The 24,440-nt window shown below is 50.0% G+C and overlaps 1 protein-coding gene and 1 long non-coding RNA gene across 2 annotated transcripts; one reads left to right on the top strand and one right to left on the bottom strand.

Annotated features, from left to right (window-relative positions):
• Positions 1-2,038: 2,038 nt before the first annotated feature.
• MREG (melanoregulin) lies at positions 2,039-19,267 on the bottom strand. Its single transcript, XM_052791764.1, has 5 exons — positions 19,047-19,267; positions 14,325-14,484; positions 5,663-5,753; positions 3,764-3,927; positions 2,039-3,384 (listed from the first exon to the last, which is right to left on the bottom strand). The coding sequence occupies exons 1-5, from the start codon at positions 19,136-19,138 to the stop codon at positions 3,250-3,252; spliced, it is 642 nt and encodes a 213-aa protein (XP_052647724.1). The 5' UTR covers positions 19,139-19,267; the 3' UTR covers positions 2,039-3,249.
• Positions 17,601-22,861, top strand: LOC128143887 (uncharacterized). The gene is made up of 3 exons (XR_008235918.1): positions 17,601-18,773; positions 20,447-21,324; positions 22,077-22,861. It is a non-coding gene; the product is annotated as an uncharacterized LOC128143887 (long non-coding RNA).
• The last annotated feature ends 1,579 nt before the right edge of the window (positions 22,862-24,440 follow it).

Below are 24,440 nucleotides of genomic sequence, written 5' to 3'. Positions count from 1 at the left end.
GATGACAAAGACATCTGTACAAGCATTCAGGTGCGATACAGGTCATATGGGAGACTCAAGCCCACCTGGATGGCAGCTAGAGCTCTGGATGGTGCATCAAATGAGAGAAACCCAAACTTGCTTCTAGCGAAGAAGGTAATCGCTCTTGTTGGGGGATGAATTCCCCCCACCCAGGACTGTGGCGGTGATGCAGCATCACCAGGGAGCCTCTGACTTGGGTGCTGTTTGAAATTTATGTATTTTATGAAATCTTTATTCCATCTTTCTCACTGGAGAGGAATTTGCTGCCTAATGAGGTGCCCTGGTCCATTTGGTGAGGCAGCCTGTCCACCCAGAGGCCTATGACAGTCAGTCTGTGCTACAACTGTGCTCAGCTGTGATGCTCAACTGTGTGCATCTGACTTGTTTTTACTATCAGAACGTCTCCTCAGTTTAATCTCACGTTCTCAACTTGAGACCCAAAATCCAAGTGCTGCCCAGGAGCCTTTCCCTTGCCAGTGCCAGTGATTTTAACTTGCCCAAAATCTGGAATGCGTTTCACTGGGAGATGTTTGTTTGAGCCTCTTTCCTCATCTTTGGTCTTGCCATTAAACAGGATAGTCCCACCATATCTGCTGTATAGACATGGGTAACTTTTCTGCTGTTAGAGCCTAAATACATCTTTTAAACACCTCTGGCAGGCCAGTATCAATAGGCAACTGGGCAGTATCTGGACCTTATGGTGAGTGTGTGCTGTCTGTCGGTTCCAGGTGGATGCTCCTCTACTGCTGGTCCCCGAGACACAGCCAAAGGCTCGTTTGGTGACAAACTAAGCTGTGTTTCCTTCTCCTAGCAGGAGAGGAAGCCCAAATCTGAGCAAAACAAAAGTTTAAGGTGTGTATCTGCCTCATAATTTCTATGCAAATTAGAAAAGGCAAATTACTCCCTGCATTTTGCTAACTGAAATACAGTTTATCAGTCTTCTACCTCAAGTGCATGAAAGACAGGGCATTTCCTACTGAGATGAACAGGATGACGAACTTGGACGTCTATGGAAACAATTTCTGCTGGTTCCTATAATTTTTCAAGTTGCAGATTTTTAGAAGTTCTGCATCCTTATACTTAACCGAAGGCTGTTTTGCAGTATTTGCGGGTTACCCCATGACCAGTTTTATCTGAGTTCTAGGACTGACAGACCTTTTTCCGTTCATGTTGTGATCAGTACATAATCTGATGCACAAGTTCCTGGGCCTTCTGCTTTGCTCTGATCCAATGATGCTGTTAATTCCTACTCCTCCCTGTGGCTGTGCTCAGAAATTCAGCATTTCCCCTGCACAGGGCCTTACTTCGGTAGCTAAACTCATTCAGAGATCCTAATTATTGTCCCTTTTAGGCAGTTTCTGTCCTATTAAGTTACAACAAAATGCATTTTGTTGACATCGGAACCAGTTTCACAGCTACAAGTGGCAGCAAAGGGTGGTTCTGCAAAGGTGCTGCTTAATGTCGACCTCCCTCACCAAAACAAGGAGCACCACAGCTAACAAGATCTCTTCTCGCCCATGAGATTTTGGAACTCATCAGGTGGTTTTACGTAACATGTAGTACTATAAAGTGGTAACATCCTAAGGGCTGACTTTTGGGTAGCGTCATGTACTTTGGCACGGTGTTCCTCAGACTGCCGGATCTCTCTGTTCTGCAACAGTTTGTTCAAATCAAAGCCTGGAGTTGCCATGCACTGAAGTTTATTTTCTATAAAAACATGGGAGGTTTTCCAAAGTGCAGCTGAACTTCTGCTAAAAAAAATAAATAAAAAAATAAATGGGAACTGGGCACCTAACTCCAAATCCCACTGAAATAAATTTCAATCCCCATCATCTCCTACAAAGACTTCGGTCCTAACCTGGCAAATGACCCTACTCTTGCAAGTCAATGGACAATTGTAAGCGTGTGGAGAACAGGCCGCAGAGGCATATGGTCTGCAAATACCCCAACCCTTTTGCTATTAGCAGTCAAGATAAATGTTGCTGTCTGAATAGGGTTACAGAGAGAGTAAGAAACGTTAGTTTTGTAATGTGTTTTGTTTATTAAACTCAGTTTTCACTGATGTCCTGAGCTGACAAAAATGCTTCCCAGGAAGACTGACAAACAGAAACAATTAATAAATATATATATATATATTTCAAACACTGTAGGTATAAACAAATAAAAGCTCTGTTTTGCTATTTTGGGAGGTCCTGTATAACCAGCATTTTCAACTGGCCAATTAGCAGCACATGTGTTAAACAGTGAAGAACTTCCACTTGTTTTTAAATGATCAAATCCAGTGTTTTAAAATTATTGCTCATTATCAGACAAAACCCCAAGATATAAAGAACATTCATTAAAAATCCTCATTAACAGCAGGGGTGGTATATATTGACAGTACATGCAGCTTTATAATGGGATTTTTTTAATGCAATTAAGACCAAAACTTTCAGAAATTGATAGATGTTGGGCAACCAATCTGAGGATATTACAGGAGCCAAATTCTCAGCAGCTCTGACCTTGGCACCTTCCTAAAATCTACCTTAAGATGTCAGGCTGAGCACCCCCCAACACAAACACCTCCAAACCACTAATGGCTGGGGATAGAGCACCCAACTGCGACACTGCTCCAAGGCTTTGCCACCTGGCATTAAATCCTCCGCCGGCTACATGCTGCTCCTGCCTCTTTGCCAAATCCCCTGGGACCTGCCCGGTGGGGCTGCCATAGGCTGGGGATGAAGAAGAGGACCAGTGCACAGAGAAACGTCATGGAATTGTAGATGACTGAGGTATTTTTCCTTCCTTGCTGGTCCTCCCGGCTGGCAAGGTCAAGGGTGGGGACAGTGGCAGGTACCAGTGGATGGTGGAAACGCGGATCTCCTCACAGCGCTTGTAACTAGAGGCATCTCAACTTTTGCAGCTACTGGTAGCAATGCTTTGCACGGCAGGTTCCCCCCGCCCCGTGCCTATCGTGCACACTACTCAGCTTGAGGTCTCCCACCAGGGCTGCGCTACGGCAGTTCTTGCTCCCTTCTGCTTGGGAGCACCTTGGGGCCAGCATCTGCCTTCCCGTACCCTCCTGGTGGGGCACAGCTCTCTGACCTCCTCGCTCTGCTCCGGCGAGCCCACTTGCTTCTCTGCAGGAAAACAAGGAGCGGCACTACTTGTGCTAACCCCTCGGCAGAGGAGCCTCGTTCCGGAGGGAAGGAAACCCGCTGTCCGTCTTGCGCCAGCAGGGCATGTTCCTCAGGGCATCGTGACAGCAATACACTGGGGGGCCTTCTGGCTATCGTCCACTCTTTCCCCGCTGGGTCTCTTCGGATACACCACACTGGCCATCTTGAAGAACTCATCTGCAGCATCCAGAGCTATGAGCCGATCCTGCCAAAGCAATGGGGTTTTATAATCACTACGGGCTGCTTTGGGCAGCTCCCTGGTCAGGGTCTTCCCTCCATGCCTGCTCTCAGGTTAAGCCAGGCATTAGGCCTCATCTTTTCCCACTTCATTAATAGGCTGCAAGAGCACCCAGTTACACAGGCTTAAAGGAACTTGGTGGGGGCAAATTCATGGTGCTACAGCAGTGACATTTCCAAGGAAGCTGAACAGCCAAGCTGTAAGTGCAACATCTGACAGGGACGCCCCAGATGCCACCATGTATTTGAGCATCCTCTGGTGCAGTTCACCCATCTGCTCCCCTTCGTCTGAGCTCACTTGCAGAGATGGGGGCAGTGGGGAGGAAGGCACGCTCGGAGGTACTCACCACCACAAAGAGGTAGCGCTCAGAAAGCTCCCAGCTGGTCGGGAAGATATTTGTCTCTTCAGACAGCTTTAACAGGAAGTCCCGGGCTTTGCCCATGTTCTGGGAGTCACTAATGATGCTGAGTTTGGTCACCGACAAGAGGGAGTCCACTTCCTTCTGGAAACCTGGGAAAGAGATGGCTTACAGAAATGAGTCAAACATGTGGGCAGGGTCATCTCTGAGTCCTCCAGGCTCTTGCAAGGCTCCTTATTCCCACTCCACCTTGGGCTGCTGCGTTCCCTACTTGCCAAAACAAACTAATGTTTCCTTGAGGCATGCTCCATGTCTGCACTTGGGGCAGGTATGAGCTTGCTGGTGGGGAAAAAAACCCATAAATCCACTTAGAGCAAGTTTGTTGCTAGTCTTCCAGGGAAGGCAGATGAACATCCGCACCCAGGGTGTTGATTCAGCTCTTCCATGTTCTCATGCTGCCAGAGCTTTCGGGGCTGGTGGGGCTTCCTGAGCACCCCAGCAGCTACGCCTGTATGTTGTTGGGAGGTAACAGTGATAAAAAACCTGCGGCAGTAATGAATGCATGGGTAATTGTTCCCATAGCAGTCAGCATCTCTTATAGGAAGGGTATCCAGGGAAGGAAAGGGGGAGGAGAATGAATGCAGGGATCTTTAGATGTAATGGCTACCATTAACTCTTAGTTTAGCTCCACGGAGCTGGTGGTGATGTGTCTCACCTGAAAGCACTTATGGAGAAAGAGTGGTGGTCTTGCGATTAAAGCACAGGTCTAGATAACAAAAGACAGCAGGTTTCACATCTGGTTGCGTGTCTAGCTTCGCTAAGGCGAAGCGATCCCTGGCCTTGAGCTTCCCCACCCTTTGCAAAACAGCTCCGGAGCCATTGCAGATGTGAGGGAGATGTGGGAGCGCCTTTGTCAACGTGCAGTAACAGACGTAAGGATGTCAAGTGATCCCTCCCATGTTTGGGCTGTACAGGCTGCGTGAGCACCTGGGTGAAGATGAACGCTGATACCTAGTTATGAATTTATAATGTTCCTCCCATCCAGATGCCAGAACAGCAGGTAGGGCAGGAGCAGCTGAGATACCCATCTCTTTTCCTCCCAGTGATAATATCCTTGAACAGCCCAACAAGTGTGCTTGACTCGCACATCCTCCCCTCATTAGCTGCCAACCACCTCCAGAGCATGATGCAAGTCACCAAGCTGATGTGCCGGTACGGCACATCTCTTTGGCCCAAGTGTCACATGCTGTGTGCAATGTAATTGGGAAAACCAGGTCACACCCGCCACTGCCTTCTCTGGAGGAGCAGCAGCTGAGCACACAGGACCGGTGGGTGCAGTTCACTGCTTGCAGGCTAGGAAATAGCAGGAGTAGGAGGGCCACTGTTGAGCAATTTCATCTGGTGAAAGAATACTTCAAATTCACTTAGGAGAAAACAATGTGGGTGGTTTAGCTCTGATCAGCTGGCGTGGGCTAAGGAAGAAAAATAGATGTATCATCTGTGTTCAAATCTGAAAGGAATATTCATTTCTCCCTGCTTATCTTGTTTAGAAAAACCCAGGGTGAACTCCCAGGTATCCCTGCTAAGTTTCCACAAGGAAGCTTGAAATGGATGACTGTGCATGCTGTTATGGGCTCCTGGGCTTTTTGACATCCCTGCAGACACGGTGTCTCCGTCTCCTCCCGGCCGTGCCTGAGCTCTGGGGAGCCTCCCGCAGGCTCTCAGCTGCCATGTGGGCTACCTGATGGCACTGCTCAGCAACCTTGTTTCATTTTCCTCCCTCTCTCCTCTACCAGCCTGATTTTGTGGAGCCATTCCCATCCTCGACCATCATGGGACCTCTCATTTGGTACCACAGAAATGACATCCTTTTGTCCTCTAGCTTACCTAAATCCTCCAAAATGTGTTTCCACCTGCTTCTCACTTCTTTTCGGGTCTGCCGTAAGGTATAAATATCATAGTTGAGCTTTTGCCATTCCTGCAAAGCAAAGGGATAAGAGACACTCAGTCATTTGCATGTGGGGAGGTCTCTGCTGCTTTTCTAGGAATTTCAGCTTTTAGAAACGGAGCCAGAGTTGAACTGTTGATGTTGGCACTGAGGGATCGGTATGAAGGTTGATGGCCAGGCTGCCATTGTCCCTGGAAGAAATTACACTGACTAGCATAGAATATTTTAGCTTTATATTTGGTACAGCATCTCTGTATCTTCTCTGCATGTACACAATAGGCTTCCAGTTACCTTGAAATGGGATTACAGAATTTTAGGCGTGGCCGATGACCAAAGTGGTCAAACAGGGAGAATATAATTCCAGCTCTGTGCTGGAAATTATAACGCTGTCCTAGGCTGGAGAACAACATGAACTTCTAAATGTAGCTCATCTGAGAGACTTCAGTCTCTTTGGTCCAAAGCCCTTTTCCCCAAACCTTGACACCCCAGCTAGTATCAAAACCTGAGGTTGTGAAAATACCTTATTCAGCCTCTATAGCTCAAGAAACCACAACCACATATCAATAATTACTATAAACTATTGCAACACCTTATTTTCATATCCTTGCAGTTACACCGGCATGGCACATTTTCTTACAGCTGATGATAGCCCATGGGAAACAAAGTTTGGAAAAAAGTTACTGCTCTCAGTATGCTCACACATACAGTGGCTTCTCCAAACTGTTCAGCCCTGTTTGGCATTTAACTGGAGTAGACAGGTTTTCAAAAGTACTGGAAAACAAGAAAAATAAACTTTTTTTAAAAGGCTTGGTACCCTTTTTTAAATAGCAGAGAAGAGGGATGCACGAGGATGGTTGAGGGCTGAGCTGGAGTCATCTGACATAATAACTATTAGTGGCTGCTAGTTGCTGCAGTTAATGCCTCACTTAACTATAGAGCTTAAATCCTTGCACTTGACCTCAAGCTTTGTATCTGCATAATGGGACACTGTCTAAAAGCGAAGGTTTTGAGGTTATTTATTAAAGTTATACCAGCACAACTAAACACATCTGTACAAGCATGCATTCCTGTGGAAATGCATGTATTCTGCAAGAAAACCAGGAGTACTTTTGCTAGCAGAGTTTAATCAATGCACACTCTACAAAGGATGCATTTACAGAAGCATCCACACAGCAGGTCATAACATCACTCAGATAATTTCCCTGCACTAACAACCTTAATGAATCTCATTTCTCAGCAACAGATTACATAGATGGACTCTTACAGAATAAACGGGTGTTAATCTGTGCCGTCTCCCTGGGATTTTCCTACATGACATACTGGGTTCAAAGGGGTTAAACAATTCCCGTGAAGGTCACCTGTGTGTTAGAAATCCCACTGTTTTTCTGATACCTGGTGCCTTAAAGAGTTGACTTGATTCAATAAAGAGTTGGAGATTTCTTAGTGTTTTTTTCCTGAACCTGGCTGACACGCCACGACTGCAGAGAATTAAATGACAAGCCTGTTTTCTTGTTCAGCGATAGCTGCAGGAAGCCCTTGGAGATTACGCTTTGGAAGAAGCAGCTGGCAGGGTTAAGACACCGATGAATTCAGGTCAGGAGAGCAGGGGAAACGCAGCTCTACCTGCAGCCGCTCGCTCTGCACCGCTCATCCTCCCGGAGAGCAAAATCCCCTTCATTTTTAGCTTTGTGTTGCTGCTGACAACTAGCTAGCTTTGCTGATCAGAGGCGCGTTTCTCTCTTGACTGCAGTGGTACTTGAAAACAGCTTTACTGTTTGCACAGGAGGGCACCTGGCTGCCAGTGCAAGGCATCAAAACATCTCTTCAGCCCTTTGCAAAAGAAAGGAGGCAGGGACCAGACTCTCTTCTCTCTTGACACCGGCTCGTAGCTAGGAACTGAGCTCCTCTCAGTGAAAAAGAAAAGAGGGGCTTTATTGTATGAAAGCTTTGTGGGAAGTTTATTGCAAAGTTGAAAGTTTTTAAAAAGAGAATAAAGGCTGCACAATGCCTTGCTCCCCACTGGCAGGGATCCCTCAGAAACATCTCAGCCTGCTTGTGACCCCATGGTATAAGCAGAAAGGAGAGCAAACTAGTCTGGTCATGCTGGTAGGGAAATAAGCTGCGTGTCTCTGCCCTCCCGCGGAGATAAACAAGTGCTTTAACGCAGGCGATCGATCAACACAGCCACTGTGATTCCAGGCGTGCTTCACACTGCTGAATTAGTGAGCCGGGGGGTGGGAAAGATGCTCCTCTCTCCAAAACATGGCTTGCTGGCACCTGGCAGCAGCTTTCAGGGCTGCAGGGATTTACCCCCCATGGGAGTGAGCCAGACTCCTCGCTAAGCTAAACGGCGAGCAGCGCTTAGCATGCAGGGAAGCTGCTCCTGATTTTCTCTGGATTAACAGCAGTGTGTTTTCCTTTGTCTGTTTTTGTTTTAAGGGAATCTAGGTTATGGCTTTCTTGTACGTCATAGTTAGAGCTGCGTTATGAGTACAGTGCATATTTAGTCCCGGGGGACCTCTAACAGTGTCCTGTCAATGAAGAATTTGGGGAGTGTGCAGAAGAGCAGCTTTGGTACAGAAAATGATGCTTAACGGTGGTGCCTGGGTGGGACCTCTTGTTTTGGTGGGATTTCTTTTGCCTGAGCATGGAGCTGGATGCATTTATATTTCTGTAGAGAAAGCTGGGAGGAGGATGCTGCACATGGTGCAAGTCACTGAAAAGCAACTAATGACAGCAGAGATTATCAGGATCAGTTGGGCAGCTACAGGCTGAGCTCTCAGAGGGACTTATGCCCTGTTCTCCATCAGCCTCAGAAACCACTGAGTTTTCTCAGGCGATTCCTTGTAGCAGAGACATCCTAAATGCTGTGGGCAGGGGGCTGTCCTCTGTGTTGCTTTAATGAGGAAATAAAGTTCAGAGCATCTTTCCATCCCCAAAATTATTCTAAAAAGCATCTCCCTTTAGCTACACAGCAGAGGAAGAGCAAAGCTTGTCCTGCCCATGTCTCCACACAGGAACGGGCAACATCAGAGACTTTGGGGAGGGTGTTCCCCATGAACATCCCGTGAGTCACCAAGATGTGACCTGTGCAGGGAGCGTTTGGTCAGGGCCAAGCGGCATCACGAGGCCGAGGCTGCTCAGCACCGATGCCAGGCAGCCCCAGGGCAGGCAGCCGGGGCTCCGCACCAAACGTCGCTCTCGCTCAGCCCTCGCTGCGGCTGTGACGGGGAAGGCCGTGGTGTACCAGGGCACCGGCGAGATGCAGGACAGGGCACACCGGTCCTTGAGCAGCCCTGACCAGAGCGAGGCCAGAGCAGGCTGCCCTTTGCGCCGCATCCTGGGCTGGCTTCCCCCCCGAAGCCCCTACCAGCAAGGTGTCTGAGCCCATATGCAGGCACGGGACAAGCAGCTCTCTCCCAAAACTTAACATTGTTTTGCACCTTCTGTGCAGCTCCATTCCCTGTCCTGCCTTTTGCAAAATTAGGTGTAACTTCTTGGGCAGTGAGGAGTCACAGTACTGGGAAAGTACAGCAGAAGACTGGTCTTCACCACACCCCTTGGTGTTTCTAGGGGTCTGGGACATCCCAGTGATGCATTCAAAATCAATCCTTTAAGAAAAAATACCCTTTTGCCAAAATCTGAATTAACCACAGGAAACCAAAGCAGGTTGCAGTTCCTGGCCCTGTTTTTTGCAACCAGTTTTGCCCTTTTAAGCCTACATAGCAGGGCACAACATATACCAGTGGGGGCTTGAGAAAACCCTTTGTGCATGAGTCAAGAATATTCCGGGAGCAGCAGGGAAACCCTGCTGCCTCTCTCCTCCGAGTGCTCAGCCCTTCAAATATTTAGCTGGAAAACTCCCCCAGACTCTCTAGTGTGATATACTAAATCTGCAAACACCAAATGGAAGTGAGGAAATGCTGGGCATGAAATATAAGCCAGGTTGGTACATAACCAAGAGCTCTGGGAAAAAATGTGCCAAGAGAACAGGCAAGCACTGTCCAACTTTTCATCCCTGCTCGTATGGAAATTTCCTAATTAGTAGGTAGCTTTCCTCATGTTGCTAAAGCAATCCTCTACCAAAGCCGCCTGCTTTATTCCCTTAAAAGCAATTGGTGTCACCGTTCTGTTCAAGAGTTATTTTGGACATGAGGTAAAAACAGAATTATCAGGGAAAGACTGCAAAATACCAGTCCAGGCAGGTACCACGCCGTGTCCAGGGATGCTCCTGCTCTGGCTCTGCGACTGGCCCCACTGGAAGTAGTAGAACAAATACAAACCCTAGATCCACGCTCATACATTGAATCATCGACGGACATCTCAGCTTAGAATAAGCTTAAATTGGATTCAGTTTTAAAAGAGGCATGCAGGCATTAAGAGGGTCGGGTTCTGGGCTACCCGACTGGCATCCCCAACCCTGCACAAATCCCATCATCTCTCCATGCCCCAGCAGCAGCGTGTCGCAATACTGACCTTCTCTGTAACCGGTTTAAAAAAGAATAATCCTGTAGAAGAGCAGGAGGAAGCAGAAAAATAGGCCTTGTCAGCTTGTTAATTGGCTTGCCAGGAGGATCACGCCAGCATAGCTCTGCTAGCCAGGACCCCAGCAGAGATGCAGGCTGAGGAATTGCCTTTGCTAGTGGGCTTTATGAGCCCACCTTCCCCCCAAGGGAATAAGCCCAAAGAAGAAAGAAACACTGCATTTACAACAAGCCGCAAGAACAGTGTTTTTTCCGTGGTCATAATGCAAAACCCCACCTTTAGTTTCTGTTCACAGACGCGCGGCGCAGCTGCCCTAAACCTGGCTCCTTCTCTGAAGCCAGTATTGGTGCAACAGCTCAGGCTCTCTGCCCACGGCTGGGTAACTCGACGCACCCCATCAGAGGACATTGAGGCACCAGGGCCACCACAAACTGGACCTCATGGAGGGGGCTATCTGCCACAACACGCACATAAGCCCAGGGCAGCTCTTACTGTTAATACTGGAGGCTTGCCGGAGCCACAGTAGTCCCCATTCCCCATAAAATGCTTTCCTCCACACTAGCAGGGTATGTGCTGGATCAGTGACTTGGCCTGTATCTATGCACCATCTTAAGTAACATCCTGTTTTCCTAGAGGTCCTCATTTCACCTCCAGATTTGGGGTTTTACTTTACACCACAACAGGTTCAATGATGCTGCAGAGCAGGAGCAGGAAAAAAACATTTTTTCCATAGTTGAAACATTGACCCCAGCCTTCAAAAGCTTTGACGACAGCTTTGATCTCCAAAGGCTGCATCAGCTTTACCAGCTCCCTTAAGCCAGCCCTTCAGCTATGGCTTTTCTGGTTTTCTCTGTGCACACCCTCCCTTGCCCACACTCTGCTTCCGCAAGCACATCATGCTCATCGGCCTCAAGCAGAGAGAAATGTGAAGCTGCAAGTTGCTCAGTCCTTATGATTTTAGGAGGCTCCAGCGAATCTTGCCTTATCTACCTATTGCACAGTGGGTTTGGCAACCACTGGGTGCTCCAGTGGGCTCCACCACAGCCAACGGCCCCGTGAGCTGTCACTCCCAGCACATGGCACCAAGCAGGACAAACAGGGCGCTCCTGGGACGTCATGGTGCTTGCGTTGAAGAGGTTGCTGCCCTGGTTCAGCGAGGAGCAGGGTGGAGCAGCCCTGCCATCCGTACACAAGCTAAGGTCACCACGAGTTTGGGCTGGAGCTGCCAAATTTCCCAGAGCGGGGCTGTCAGGAGGAGGCAGGGAGAAGAAACAGCTCCGCATGGGTTGGGTGTTGGTCCTGCCCCATGGCGGGGGCAAGGAACTGACCCCGAGGGAGGACACCAACGCTGTGAGTTGCTGGCAGCCCCACCATGAATGATCTAACATGCAGAAAATTGACTGAACTACAGGATGCACTCAGTGTCGAGCACCTGGCCCTTTGCATACACAATTTGGTTTATTTATTTACAGTGATCCACAATGCAGAGGTGCCCAGGCCAGGAGACAGCTGTCCCTGGACCATGCCCGCTGACCTCCAGCACTGTGCCAATGGCACCACTGCGTCCTGGCCCACTGCTTCTCCTGTCCTAGCTCACGGCACCTCATCACTCTGTGAACAACCATTTTAAAAAAAAGAAAATACCCAGGAAAGCAGAAGTGTGTTAGCCAGATTAAGAAAAATGCGATATTGGTTTGAGGTTGAGGTGGTGCCGTACAGATAAAGCACACAAGATGTAAAGTGACCTGCTCTTTGGGATCCTTCCAAAGTCCTGTGCTAGGAAATCGCTAAGATAAAGGTGGGGAATGGCAAAGCATACAGTTAAGTGCACAGCACGCCAAAATCTCTTTGTTAAATGAAGGAGCAGAAATACAGGGAGTAGTTCTCCTTTCAGTCTGATTTTAACCAAGAGAAGAAAAGGACCTATAGTTTCGTAACGCTTATGCACTGCACAAAGAAGAAACCGTTCCCCCGTCCCCTTTCCTGCAGCATCCACACACTCTCCCCGGGGACTTTGGGAGCAGAGCAGCTCCCAAAGCAGATTATGGCTTTTGCAGCCCAGTGCTGTTTTGCAATTAGATTTTTCTTCTCTCTCTCAGGGCTAAAGTCTCATAAGGAGGGGAGGGCAATGCAATCTGGCCTAGTTTTAAAATGCTCGCTGGAGTAAGGAGAGATTTCAGCACCCGGGGCCAAATGCAGGAATGATGGTTGTCTTTGCCAGCGAAGTCCCTCCCTGTTCTGCCATCCAGAAAAAGCTGCAGCTGGAAACGGCAGCAGCTTGCCAGGCTTACATATCGTGCCTCAGTTTCCCTAGCTGTGAAAGAGAGACAGCAATCACTAGCTGCAAAGGGCATTGTGCCATAATTCAAATCAAGCATATCATGTGTTTGCTTTTTTCAAAGTCAGCCTGATGTCGTACTCCTCAGGCTTTTTGATTAATTGCACTGCATAAAAAAACAGGGTATGTGATCTTACATTTGTTGTGGAGAGGAAGGCCCATGCTCTTTGTACTTTCCTTTTTCACTGGCAGGCACGGCGACTGCTCAGACCCACTAAAAACCCTATGGATATGCTGAAGGCACAAAGAAAGCGGTGGATTTAGGACAGGCAGGCACACTGGGTTTAGGACAAGCAGATGCAGGAGCACTCTCCTGCTCACCCATAACTGATGCTCTCCTCTGCAACCTGAGCAAGGCTGATACATAACTCTCCTTCGCCCAGGGAGACATCTTTTTAGCAGCCCATCCACTTATGATACCGTTTTATAAATAATAAAAGCTTTTACAAGGCCTGCCTCATAATGAGCGCTAAATCAAGCTAAAAGGCCGCTTGAATGGGTGCAGGCTGAAATCAGGAGCTTCAGTGCTGCCATGAAGTACACCCAGCTCTGCAACAACTCAGGAGCGGTGCAGCCTCCTAAATGGAGTTGTCGTCGTTTCCTTCAGCTAATTTGGGCTGGATGAAGCTCCCTGTCTTCTCTAAGACAAGCAATTGCAAGGTAGAGAAAACAGTGGTGGGGAGGGAAGAGGACATCTTCAGTTGTAGCTGTAAAGGTTACATGCAGCCATGAAAGCATTGTTACAAAACCATCTATTGTAAACACCACGATTAATTCAATCCCCATCAAAAAAAAAAAAAAATTAAATGGGGATTCTGGCCAACTGTATACAAGCACTGCATTATCTCATTTTAAGTTTTAAAAATTGTAATTTTGATCTCAGCTGCACCTTTTGAGTTTAAGGCTTCTGGTGAAAGCTGAGCTAGCTTGTGGTTTAAGGGGACTATCACAGGAGGGAGAGTTATAGTCCTGTGGTGTCTTGGATGAAATGGGATCATGTTGAAATTAAATGTGAAGCCTCCACGTTTTCCTGCAAATATTTTGAAGTCTTAAAAGCAATCAGAGAGGGGAAAATGTGTCACTATTTGCTACAGCCTGCTCCTAATCAGGCCACTGAAATCTCCTTTGCGCTGAAGTGCTTTAGCAAAGGAAATCAGGGCTGCAAAACAGCCTTTATGTAACAGCGATGATTTTTCCCTTCTGCCCTAAGAGCTGTGCCAGTTCTCCGCTTCTCAGTAATTGCCGTATAACCCATTAGAGGAGTATTTAACTTGACGCGTCACTGGAGCGGCAGCTCAGCTCCAGGCACTGTCATTGCTGGGTAAACTCCACTGCAGGCAGGGCTAATGCCAGTCTGATCACAGAAAGGCCAAACCAGGGGAATATCAGACAAAAAAAGCAGCCTGTGAAGCTAGCAAATTGAGCTGGGGATCCCAGTGCTACCAGTACACGTTTGCAGGTGGTGGTGGTAGAGATGCTTGCAGGGCCATCGTGCGTTCCAGCTCCGGGTGGCTCTCCTAGCTCAGCTGCCAGAGACATCCCTGAGCTTCCCAGGGATGAGATGGCTACAGATGTATCCACACCAGATATAGAATAAAATCTGGAGGGTGATGGAGCAGATGGGAGGACCTGATGCCTACGTGAGCCATGCTGGGGGACTTTGGGGTCTTTATAGCGGCTTAACAGGTACTTAAATAAAGGCACTGCCAAAGCATCTGATGAAAGCACCGAGCCTCAGCCCGCAGTGAAACCAAGCACAAGGAATGGCACCGCCTCACCTCTGAGTCCTTGTCCAGCTGGTTCCTGACCACGATCATGTTGTACAGCACCCGGTCGTCGTCCGCCTCCGTGTGGGTCATGTCATGTGGGGTGCTCCACAGGTTCTGCTCCTCGTCCCGCGCCAGCGTGGCTCCGAAGGAGGCGTAGGGGTTGTTGTTACTGCAGAGGGGGGGAGAGGTGAGGCAGCGTTATCTACCGCAGCATTACGCTGCCTCCTTTTACCTTCCCAGGGTAAAGTGCCCATTGCTGTGGCATCCCCTCTTGCAGCCCAACGTCCTGCCTGGGAGAGGGGAGGAAGAGGAGTGGGGAATGGGAAGACAGAGTTTTTTACCTTAGCAAATGTTCTGACCACGCAAGCCATGGTTCAAACCAGGCAGTGCTGCCATGAAAGACATCAGACACACAAATTTACTAAAGACACCAGATATTATTTGAGCAGCTAGGATGGAGGAACTGTGAGCATCCATCCGCGAGGATGAAGAGCGGCATCTCCCCATTGCTCCTGCAGCCCCCTGCCCTGCTTCCCATCACATCTTCCTACTCTGAACCCTGCATAAGCCCCCCCCCAGCCTCTCCAAGCTTAATGTGGGAACAGTTCTAATTAACTAAGACTCAAAAATACCAGCAGCTCCAGAGGGTATTTTCTCTCTGCCCGACTAACCCTGCAGCCGTGCCAAGATCCCAGTGGCACACTGTCCCCACAGAGACTTTGTGTGTAGAGGGGTATGCTTGAGCAGCAGGCAAGGGGACGGCTGCATGCAATGCCTCTCCCTTGGCTCTTGGCCAAAGAAGCAGCTTCTACCCATCTTCTCCTCAAAGGCAGTGCCGTTGGGCATGGTTTTATTTTGGACAAAACACAAGCCACCTCTGCTGAGGGAGCTGGGGCTGGTTAGCCCAGGGAAGAGATGGCTTGGGGGCATCTCATCCATGTGTATAAGTACCTAATGGGAGGGAGTGAAGGAGATGGAGCCAGACCCTTCTCAGTGGTGTCCCATGATGGGATACACATTGAAATATAGGAAATTCTGTTTAATCGTAAGAAGGGTGGGTGAACACTGCTACAGGCTGCCCAGAGAGGTTGTGGAGTCTCCATCCTTGGAGACACTCAAAACCTGACTGGACACAGTCCTGGGCAACCTGCTCCAGCTGACCCTGCTCGAGCAGGGGTTGGACTGGATGCTCTCCAGAGGTCCCATATCCACAACCATGTTACTGTGTGACCCTGCAGCTCTATTTTCTCCCCAGCAGCCCAAACCCTACCAAATCAAGCAGGCAATCCCCGCAGGAGCCCCCCACCCCAGCAGCTCCCACCTGAGAGGTACAGCGATGCACTGAGCTGCGCAAGTACCCGTGCCAAGGCACAGAAAGGACATTTAGCACCATCTCTATTTGGGGATGGAAACGTCTTCATCCTGCTTGTGAACTCCAGGCTTTATTTGCTTAGTGGTCAGCAAAACAGAGCATCATCTTCCGGGAAGGCTGTCCCCACCAAGGCAAGGAGCTTTTCTCTGCACTGATGGCTGTTCTGTGTTTTATGGCTTTACGTTGCTACTGGAATGTGCATTTTTTTTATAGGGTTATTTAATTCTGCTGGGAGAACTTTTAGCAGACAATTTCCATAATGTTTCTAATCAAGATGTCCAGACATTTCAGCAGCACAACACATATGGAGACATATTTTCGGCATTACACAATAGTTTCATCAGCCATCCTGTGGCAAACCCTGCTCAATTCTTGTTAGAACAACCCACTGTTTATTCTATTTGCTACCCAAAACCCACTCCTTTCGCAAGGAACCCATCCAGTGAAACCTCAGATAACACTGCAGGTGCTTTAGCCATGACATCAAGCCATAAAGAAGATGTTAAGAGGAGCTTCAGCACATAGATAAAATAGAAAAAAATCATTCACATCAGCATTCCTGCAGGAAGGTTAATTAGACTTTCAACAAACCAAAAACCTGAGCAACAGGTAATAAGGGAAAAGATAATCTCTTATAATCTCTCATTAAAGACAAGCAAACGAACGTAACTGGGAGGGGGTGGATGGCATAACTCAGCCATTCCTACACCAGAGCCAGCATGGGTTCACTCAAAACATTTTTCAAATGTGGAGCAGACAGGATCCCAGCCTGGAAGAAATCACTCAGGAGCCAGCCGTGCTATCAGCATGAGTTTGGTCCCATCCTGCCTTCGACAGTCTTCTTCCTACTCAGTGACTTGCTGGTACCCTTAACATCTGAATTACTTTATAAACCAATATCTGGCAATAACACTAACACACTTTAGCTTTTACATGCCACTCCCTCACAGCTTGCAAGGCACTTCCCAACACATCTCTATTTCCAAACAACGGTACAGAGCATCCAGCAGCCTGTAAGGGATGTGGGCAGTGCCCAGGAGTCAGCAAATCCATACAAGCACGGAGAGCTCTGCCAACAGCGAGCACCCCCAGAGCGTGCTGGACTTCCAAGCAACATTTAAAATGAAGAAATGGGAGGAAAAAAAGGAGCACATGAATGGCAGCCTGCTTTGCAGGTTACAGGAGTCCCTGTGGGACCAGAGGGGACTCAGACAATTTCACACTTTGGGCTTTATCCAGAAAATGGTGAGCGCTAACGTTTCATCAATAAATTTCTGCTCCAGGGGGCTTTCAGTCCAGATTAAACTCATTTTGGGATTTGGAGCCCAAATTCTTGGTTTATTTGCATCTTGAGGACACCATCTGAGCCAGATCCCACCTTCCCACATCAAAAGACAGCCAGGCAGCCTGGATGCTTTGCTGCAGCACCCCAGCTCGCTGGCTTTGTCTGGGGTTTCTTTTCCCAGCCCCACACTAGCGCTGTGCCTACATCTGTGCTCCATCCCCACCTCCACGCACAGCGCTGGCTGCTCTTGCTGGCCTCATCACGGGTTACAGCCAGCCTTGTATACACTTGGGTAATATATGCACCTAATTATACACATATTACCTCCTCCTCACTGCTTCGTTCTTTGACATGTTGAATTTATGAGGCTGCAACCACTCTGCTTGGGGAAAATAAGGTGAAAAGTCATAAAGTCAACATTTTGGTAGCAACACCAGCTCCCAAAACCTAAAACTCAGCTAAAAGATCTGAAATCTCAAGCAAGTCATTCCTTTTAAACAATGCTGCGATAAAAAAAAAAAAGACAGCAAGCGCACTCTTGCAAGATCCCTGCACTTAAATAAAACCCCAAAGCCTCCCGAAGAGGGACAAGCCAGCGATTAGGCTGTTAGCTTAATTATGCTGGCACACTTGTGCAAGAGCAGGTGCCTTTTGAATGCCCAGCATTTATACAGGCTTTCCTACTTATAGCCAGCATTAACTGGATCACCGGCAGAAGGCATGTTACTAAAGAAAGGTGTCCGGTGAGGGACAGCCACCCGGGCCAGCAAGGCAGCAGGAAGGAGCCTCTCCGCCCGTGTGCTCGGCTTTCGTTAGGTTAATGCCAATTTCCTGGGCTGGAGGCCCCATGCTCAGGATTATCTGGTTATTATTTAGGTAACTGCTTCAACAGAATGAAATGAGGACATTTCAAGCCCTGTTGCTGGCTCTGCTATTCCCTGATACCTATGTAGGCCACACCGGGAGCATCCCCCGCTCCTTCTTGAAATGCCTCTCTCCCACCAATGACACAGGGAGGGCACAGTCCCTGCCCCGTCCCAGGGCTGGGGTACCCACTGCGGGCTTCAGCAGCAGCCAGGATCCCGGCTGGCAGCTGGGGAAGGAGGCAGAGGTGCCGCACTCCCCACGAACGGATGTTTTGCAACACGCAAAACCTCCTTACGTGCTTGCACAGCTCACAGCATTTCTCCGCAACTCGGGACTTCATCTTTTCATACCACTCCCACCCCCAAAACCTCACGGCTCCGGGCACAAGACGGATGCAACCGACAGCTGGAGAGAAAAATCTGCTCTCTAGAAATCAGCACGCGTGCTGCTTTCGCATAAAGCTGGCTCCAGCAGTGCTGGAGTCAGTGCTCCAGTCAGCGCTCCAGTCAGCTCCTTTCCAGCATCCCCAGCCCGGGACCAGAGCTGGGACCTGACCCCCTGCTCAGCGATGCGGGGACCCCCCTTTTTGTTCAGCGCCTCGGCCGCCTCTGTTGAAATCCCACCGTGGGAAGACAAAAGCTGAACGGTTCCTACGGCAAGGGGCACACGGGAAACACCGAAGAGAGCCGGCTCTCGGTTCAGCTCGCTAAAACTTCACCGTAAAAATCCCCACGGCACGCAGCAGCCCGGCGTGCATCGTGCCACGAAGTGTCAGAAAGAACCCGGCCCCTGTGGCAAGCCAACCCGGGCGCAAAAAGAACCGAAAGCCGCTTGTTACCGCCGGCAGAAAATCCCTTTGGAGCCTCGACCGGCTCTCGCAGGGGGACGGCCGACTCCTTCACGGAGAGCAGCGGTTGTAAAATCGCTAGAAACTGTAGGGGGTTTTTTTTTGGGGGGGGGGGGGGAGCGGAACGGGGCTCGGCTTGACGCGCCGGGGCGGCCAACCGGCGGGAAAGGGCTCTGGGGTCCAGACGGAGCCGGCGTGGGGGCGAAAAGGGGCTCACGCGTGGCTGTGGGCCAGCGGAGCGACCCATCTCCGGTGGGAGCATTCCTCCTCCTGCGCAAGGCGGGGGGGGGGGGCCTCAGCCCCATCCCTCCAAGAGGGCTGGGGGTTCGGGTAAGGGCCGGGGGTGGGGGGGGTCCTCACCTGAGCAAGGGCTCCTTCTCGGGCGCCGCCGCCTCCCCTCCGCAGCAGCCGCAGCAGCCGCCCAGCGAGCGCAGCCAGGCCCGCAGCCCCATCGGCGCGGCCGGAGAGCCGCGCTGGGCGGGCCGGGCTGAGCCCTCCCCCGGCCCGGCAGCGCCGGCGCCGAAGGAGCGGGGCAGTGCCGAGCTCCGCGCCCGCCGCGCCTCCCCCGCCGCCCTTCCCCGCCGGCAGCGGCCGCTCCCGCGGCGGCTCTGGGCGGCTTGGCTCAGGGCCAGAGACCCTGCGCCCTCCTGAGCCTTCCCGCGTCCCCCCGCACCCTCCTGCGCCCTCCTGCTCTCTGCTGCATCCTCCTGCAACCCCCGGCATCCTGCTGCACCCCTCTGCACTCCCCCGCATCCTGCTGCACCCTCCTGTGCCTTCCGCATCCTCCTGCGCCCTCTTGCATCTTCCCACTCCCCCCTGCAGACCCCTGCATCCCACTGCATCCTGCTGCACCCTCTTGCATCCTCACACACTCTCCCGCACCCTCCTGCACGACTTTGTGCCCTCCTGCAATCCCCTGCATCCTCACACACCCTCCTGTACCCTTTTGCACCCTCCTGCAACCTACTGCACCTTTCTGTACCCTCCTGAACCATCCTGCATCCTCCTGTGCCCTCTTGCAATCTACTGCACCCTCTTGTACCCCCCTGCACCCTCCCGCATCCTCCCGCACTCTCCTCAATGCCTGTTTCAGCCGGGGGGGGGTGAGGGCCAGAGGCGCGTTCGCAGCCTCCAGCCCTCGCCCCCCCCCCAGCTGAAACGGACCACCACTGGCCATCACAGCATGGCCAGAAACCAGAAGTCCCCCTTTTTCCAGTCCTCCTCACCACTACCTTTCCAGGCTTGTTCCCGCTTGGTTTTCAGGACACAGGGCCGTGATCCTTGGAACTGCAATGGGAAATGAGCAGGGGCTGATGGACTCGGCCGTCTCCCAGTGCAGGGGTTTTTGGAGGAAAGAAGAGCCTAAAAGATTGTTCCCTTCCCCTTTATTTCTCCCTTTCTTATGATGAGTATTCCTATCGCATGCCTAGCTCAGACCCCAAGGAAGAAGAAAAAGCTTAAACACTGAATTAGGATGGTCCTGGATCTCATTTAATCACCACAGCTTTGACTGCATTTCAGAACAGACCATCAAGCCTCAGCCAGTCCCCACAGCAATCACTCTAAGTGTGGCTGGCCACGCACATCCCAGAGTCATTTAATTTTAGTACAGCAGCTTCCTGACACCACTGAATTTTTCGCTTATCCCAGCAGATATAATAATATAATCTACTATATCCTCATGCCCAGCACACGCACACAAGGAAAGGTGAAATAAAATCAATTTGCACTCACGTTTCTCCCCCTCTTTGTAATTCCAGGACTTGTTAATTCATCGTCAGTGAATTTATGGCCCCTCGGATGCCCAAGAGCCCTGGAAAGTGAAGCTCTGTGCTAGGCAAGGCACAACCATTTTGTAACAGCGCTGCAAAATGCCCTAAAGGAATGTACTCAGCTCGGGGACTTCGTAGCATCCCGCTCCAGCCCTAGTGAGGTTTCCCTAACAGTTATTTCATGAGGGGATCAAGCACGGAGGCTCACAGACCCCTGCCAGGGTGCAGAAGGGGGAATTCAGCTGGAGCACATTTAGGAGTCAACTAAATTGCACAGACACCGCAACCATCACACGCAAACCCCGGCAGCATTGGTGGTGGCTTCCCCTATGGACTCACCTCCCCTCTCCAATTCTGTATCCACCAGAGGACATGGGAGGTGGGAAACCTCTGGGCACCTGAAACACAGGGGCTAAAGCTGAAGGTAGAAGTATGTGGTGCTTTGCAGCTACTGCACAAGGACTGTCTAAAGTGTCTAACCTTAGTCTTCACATCTGATGCTCTCTGAAAAGCACTGGAGCCCAAGAGTTCTCCGTCTCTCTCTGAGATCTTGTTTGCTCCCAAATGCCTAGAAATAAACATTTCTGGTAAGGAGAAGAGAAACCCCACTGCCAGAATATGGGTGGGCTGCTTCTCCCACCCAGGTCCAGCACCCTCTCCAAATTGCTGCCTTGGGAACAGCAGACAGCAACAAATTCCAACAGCAAAAGCTGACAGCGCTGCAAAGCTGATGGGACTGATGGGATCCCGTCGGGAACCGTCTGTGCCCACAGACACCGAAATCACCATCTGGTACTTTCGCATGGGCCACCTGGGGAACCCCCTCAGCCAGGAGGGCTGCAGCGCTGGATTGCAGTGCCGCCAAGGTGAGTTGGGACGTTCAGGTCTGTTTAAGGCCATCGGATAATGAGAGACCAATGGCTCTACAGTTACCAATGAACTGGAGACAATGAATGATAAGCTGTTGGTGCCGCTGTCGTCAGCAAATAAAGTCGTAAGGCAAGCCAGGAAGCACTGAGAAGCCTCCGGTCCCTGCGTGGGGAACAGGAGAGCTTGACGTGCTCCACCACAGATTCTCACCTGACTTCTTAATTTCATTTATTCCTCAGCCCAATAATCAGCCTTCCCATCTTCCTTAATTAAAGGTGAAATTATGGGAGAAGGACTTGTTTCTTATTGTTTCAGGAAGACCCTAGGGCTGGAGCTTTGTTCCCAGCCAGGGCTTTCAGCTCCCCTGTGTGCTGTGCATCAATCATTCATAAGGAAGGATTTACAGCAGAATGGGCCGGGGGGGAGGCAGGATTTCCAAGTCACAGGCGCTGTCCTCTGCAACTTCCTCCTCTGCCCTTGAGCTTGCCCCTGCCTGCCTTTATTTCTTCTCCAACCTTTTGTGTGCTTAAGCATGAGAAGAACTAGCTGATGAGCTGGCTGCTATTAAAAGGATCCAGCCAGTGGCCCTGACACTTACTTGCAAGGGCACAGATGCACGTTCCCCAAAATAGTCACTACTGCAGAGATTCCCTTCTCCCTCCCCTTTCCCTCGCTGGTTGACCCACTGGGTCTCTCTTTCATTTGGGCTCTCTTTTCATATGAGCACTGTTTTTTTTCTGGGTTGCAGATGCCGGGGAGCGGGCAGGGACAGCCCCGAACCCAGCCGAGACCTCGAGGCACAGTTATAACACACAGAGCCATGCGATCAGCTGAGACATCCTTGATTTGTGGCTGACTCTCTTCCCCACAAGATTTTATCCCATGCCCTGCTGCTTGTAAGCCAAGAGAATTATGTTCTTCATTAATTTAAAGTCTGAGCCCTCTAGGTTTAAAAAGAGTCTTGTAGAAATACCAAGTATTTGCCGATCCCTTTATTCCTCATTGTGATAATAAATCTTGTTCCTTTTCCATCAGAGAACAAATAAACAGGGGAAAGTCTCCTGAGAGCCGAAGACTTACTAGGGTCTTAAAAGCAAATAATTTTCTTCACAAGGTAAGAGAAATATCACCAGCTTCTTCACAGTGTAAATAACCCCAGGTGATAGAGCCAGAAGCGATGCTCCGGGGAGCAGCGTGCCTTGAGTGTTTCAGCCGCTTCCCCTCGGGCGCTGTGGTCCCATTACATTTTCATATCACGGCTACCTTCTTGGTGGGGAGGGACTCTGGGTTGGAGACATTTGCACCATATTTATTTGTTCCTAGTGAGCAAAAGCCTGCTGGTTACAGACTCTTTTAACTCCTCAGTGTAGTTATCACCTAAATACATGTCCCCCAAGCTCCAAGGCTGTCGGGTAGGAAGGAGGATGGTGTCAGCCCCATCCTGGATCAGTACCCTGGTGATGGGGAGGTTGGCCCCAGCCCACCCAGCCCTCCCGTGGCGGCTGCTCACCCTTTCTGTCTGCCCTCTGGGTATCCTCCCTCCAGCGTGGTCCGGCAAAGACCTGCAGAGTCAATCAAAGCTGAAATGAAATGTAAAACAATTAAATTTGTAAATTAAATGCAGCACTGCAACGGGGTGATTTGCCTCCTCTTCCTTTAGCTCCATGCCACATGCAATCCATTTGCAAGCTTCAGTGCCACAAAGCCAGGACTGCGTAGGATGGGGCTCGGCATCTTCCACAGGTCGTGCTGAGGAATCAGAGCGACGTTGGGTTAAATACGGCCCTGGACATCACCAGGGCTCCCGTCGGGGTGGGAACAGCGCATTCCTTGATACACTGGATTTCTTTTCCCAGGATAATGTCTCGGAGCTCATTACAAGCAGTAATGATAGTGCCAGCATGTGCGTTCGGACCCTACTTGTCCCAGTTGCTCTTGGGGAATTGCCTGGTGTTCAAAATCTCTAAAAACGAGGCTGCATAATTCATGCCACAGCGCTGCTTTGCCCAAATCTGAAGGTCAGCGTGTCCCCTCCTTCATCTTCCTCCCATGGGCAGGGGCAGGATGCAGTGGTGGTGCTGAATTACAAGCAGCAAGCCAGTGACTTGGCTGTGGGCAACAGAATTGTTGCAATTTTAAGGTCTATGTTTAAAGACCTGATCAAAGGGGCACCTCCACTACTGGAGAAAGAGGATTCAGGACTCACTTCATCTATGAGAGGCCTAGTCCTGCAGCGTCACCACTACACAGCTGCCAGCAGCAGCAGGCAGAGACATCCAGCCCAAGGAAAGAAGGGGAATGAGAAAGCTATGAGTATCCCAAACTCCTTCATGTGCCACGCATCTTCTCGGCACCTTGAGTTTAGCAAGATGTGGTTAAGTGGTATTCCTCTCCATCCATACCTAGTAGCAACCGCAACAAAATTCCCTCGTGAGGATGCAGCTGGCCTGAGCTGGGGTTTTTCCTCAAATTCCTCTAGGTAGGTGTGGGAAGGTGACCTGGAGTGTTTTCCAGGTAGGGGATTATCCACAGAGAAGGTGGAGAATTGAACCCTCTGAGCAAGACATTTTGTAATTGTTTTAGCGCTCAGAACCTCTAAAATTGGGACACCCTCTGAAAGATGCAGCTCTGTATCTGGCAGCGTTTGAGCTCCGTGGGCAGGATCCTATGGGCAGAGGCTGGCGTAGGAGTGGTGTAACCTGGAGGCAAGTGGGACACTGACTTCACTGCAGAGAAGGAGGGTGGAAGGAGGGTGAATGACACATCATTAGGGAAAAGAGAAAACTCATTATGATTTTTAAAGCCACCCAGGTAGAAAACCGAAGGGCTCAGAGTTGCAGTGGCTGGGCTTAAAATACAGTCATGGAGAAAATAAATGAGAATTCATCTTCCATTTGAGAAACAGGTATAATTAATTAGAAGGTGTTTATGAGTTTTGTAACACGTGTTTTGTAGCTTCAGGAAAGGAAGCCGGTTAAGATTTCTCTGAGTGAAATTAAGGAGGATTTTTCTGCCAGAAAGTTATTGCTGGGGACGGCATGAACACAATTACAGAGCTAGGCTTGCTCCGAGAGTGACATTTGTGTTCTGGATAAAATGGAGCAGCTCTTCC

Source organism: Harpia harpyja, chromosome 7 (assembly GCF_026419915.1).
Source record: "Harpia harpyja isolate bHarHar1 chromosome 7, bHarHar1 primary haplotype, whole genome shotgun sequence".
Lineage (NCBI taxonomy): Eukaryota > Metazoa > Chordata > Aves > Accipitriformes > Accipitridae > Harpia > Harpia harpyja.
Note: the sequence above shows the minus strand (reverse complement) of the source record. Positions and strands in the feature narration are given on the sequence as shown.

Bases quoted from the DNA above. Each gene is read 5' to 3' on its own strand.
- MREG (XM_052791764.1), bottom strand. From the start codon at position 19,138: ATGGGGCTGCGGGCCTGGCTGCGCTCGCTGGGCGGCTGCTGCGGCTGC. The intron at 14,485-19,046 runs GTGAGGACCCCC...CCCCCTCTGCAG, and splicing joins GAGAAGGAGCCCTTGCTCAG to TAACAACAACCCCTACGCCT. The intron at 3,385-3,763 runs GTGAGTACCTCC...TTGCTTTGGCAG, and splicing joins AGCGCTACCTCTTTGTGGTG to GATCGGCTCATAGCTCTGGA.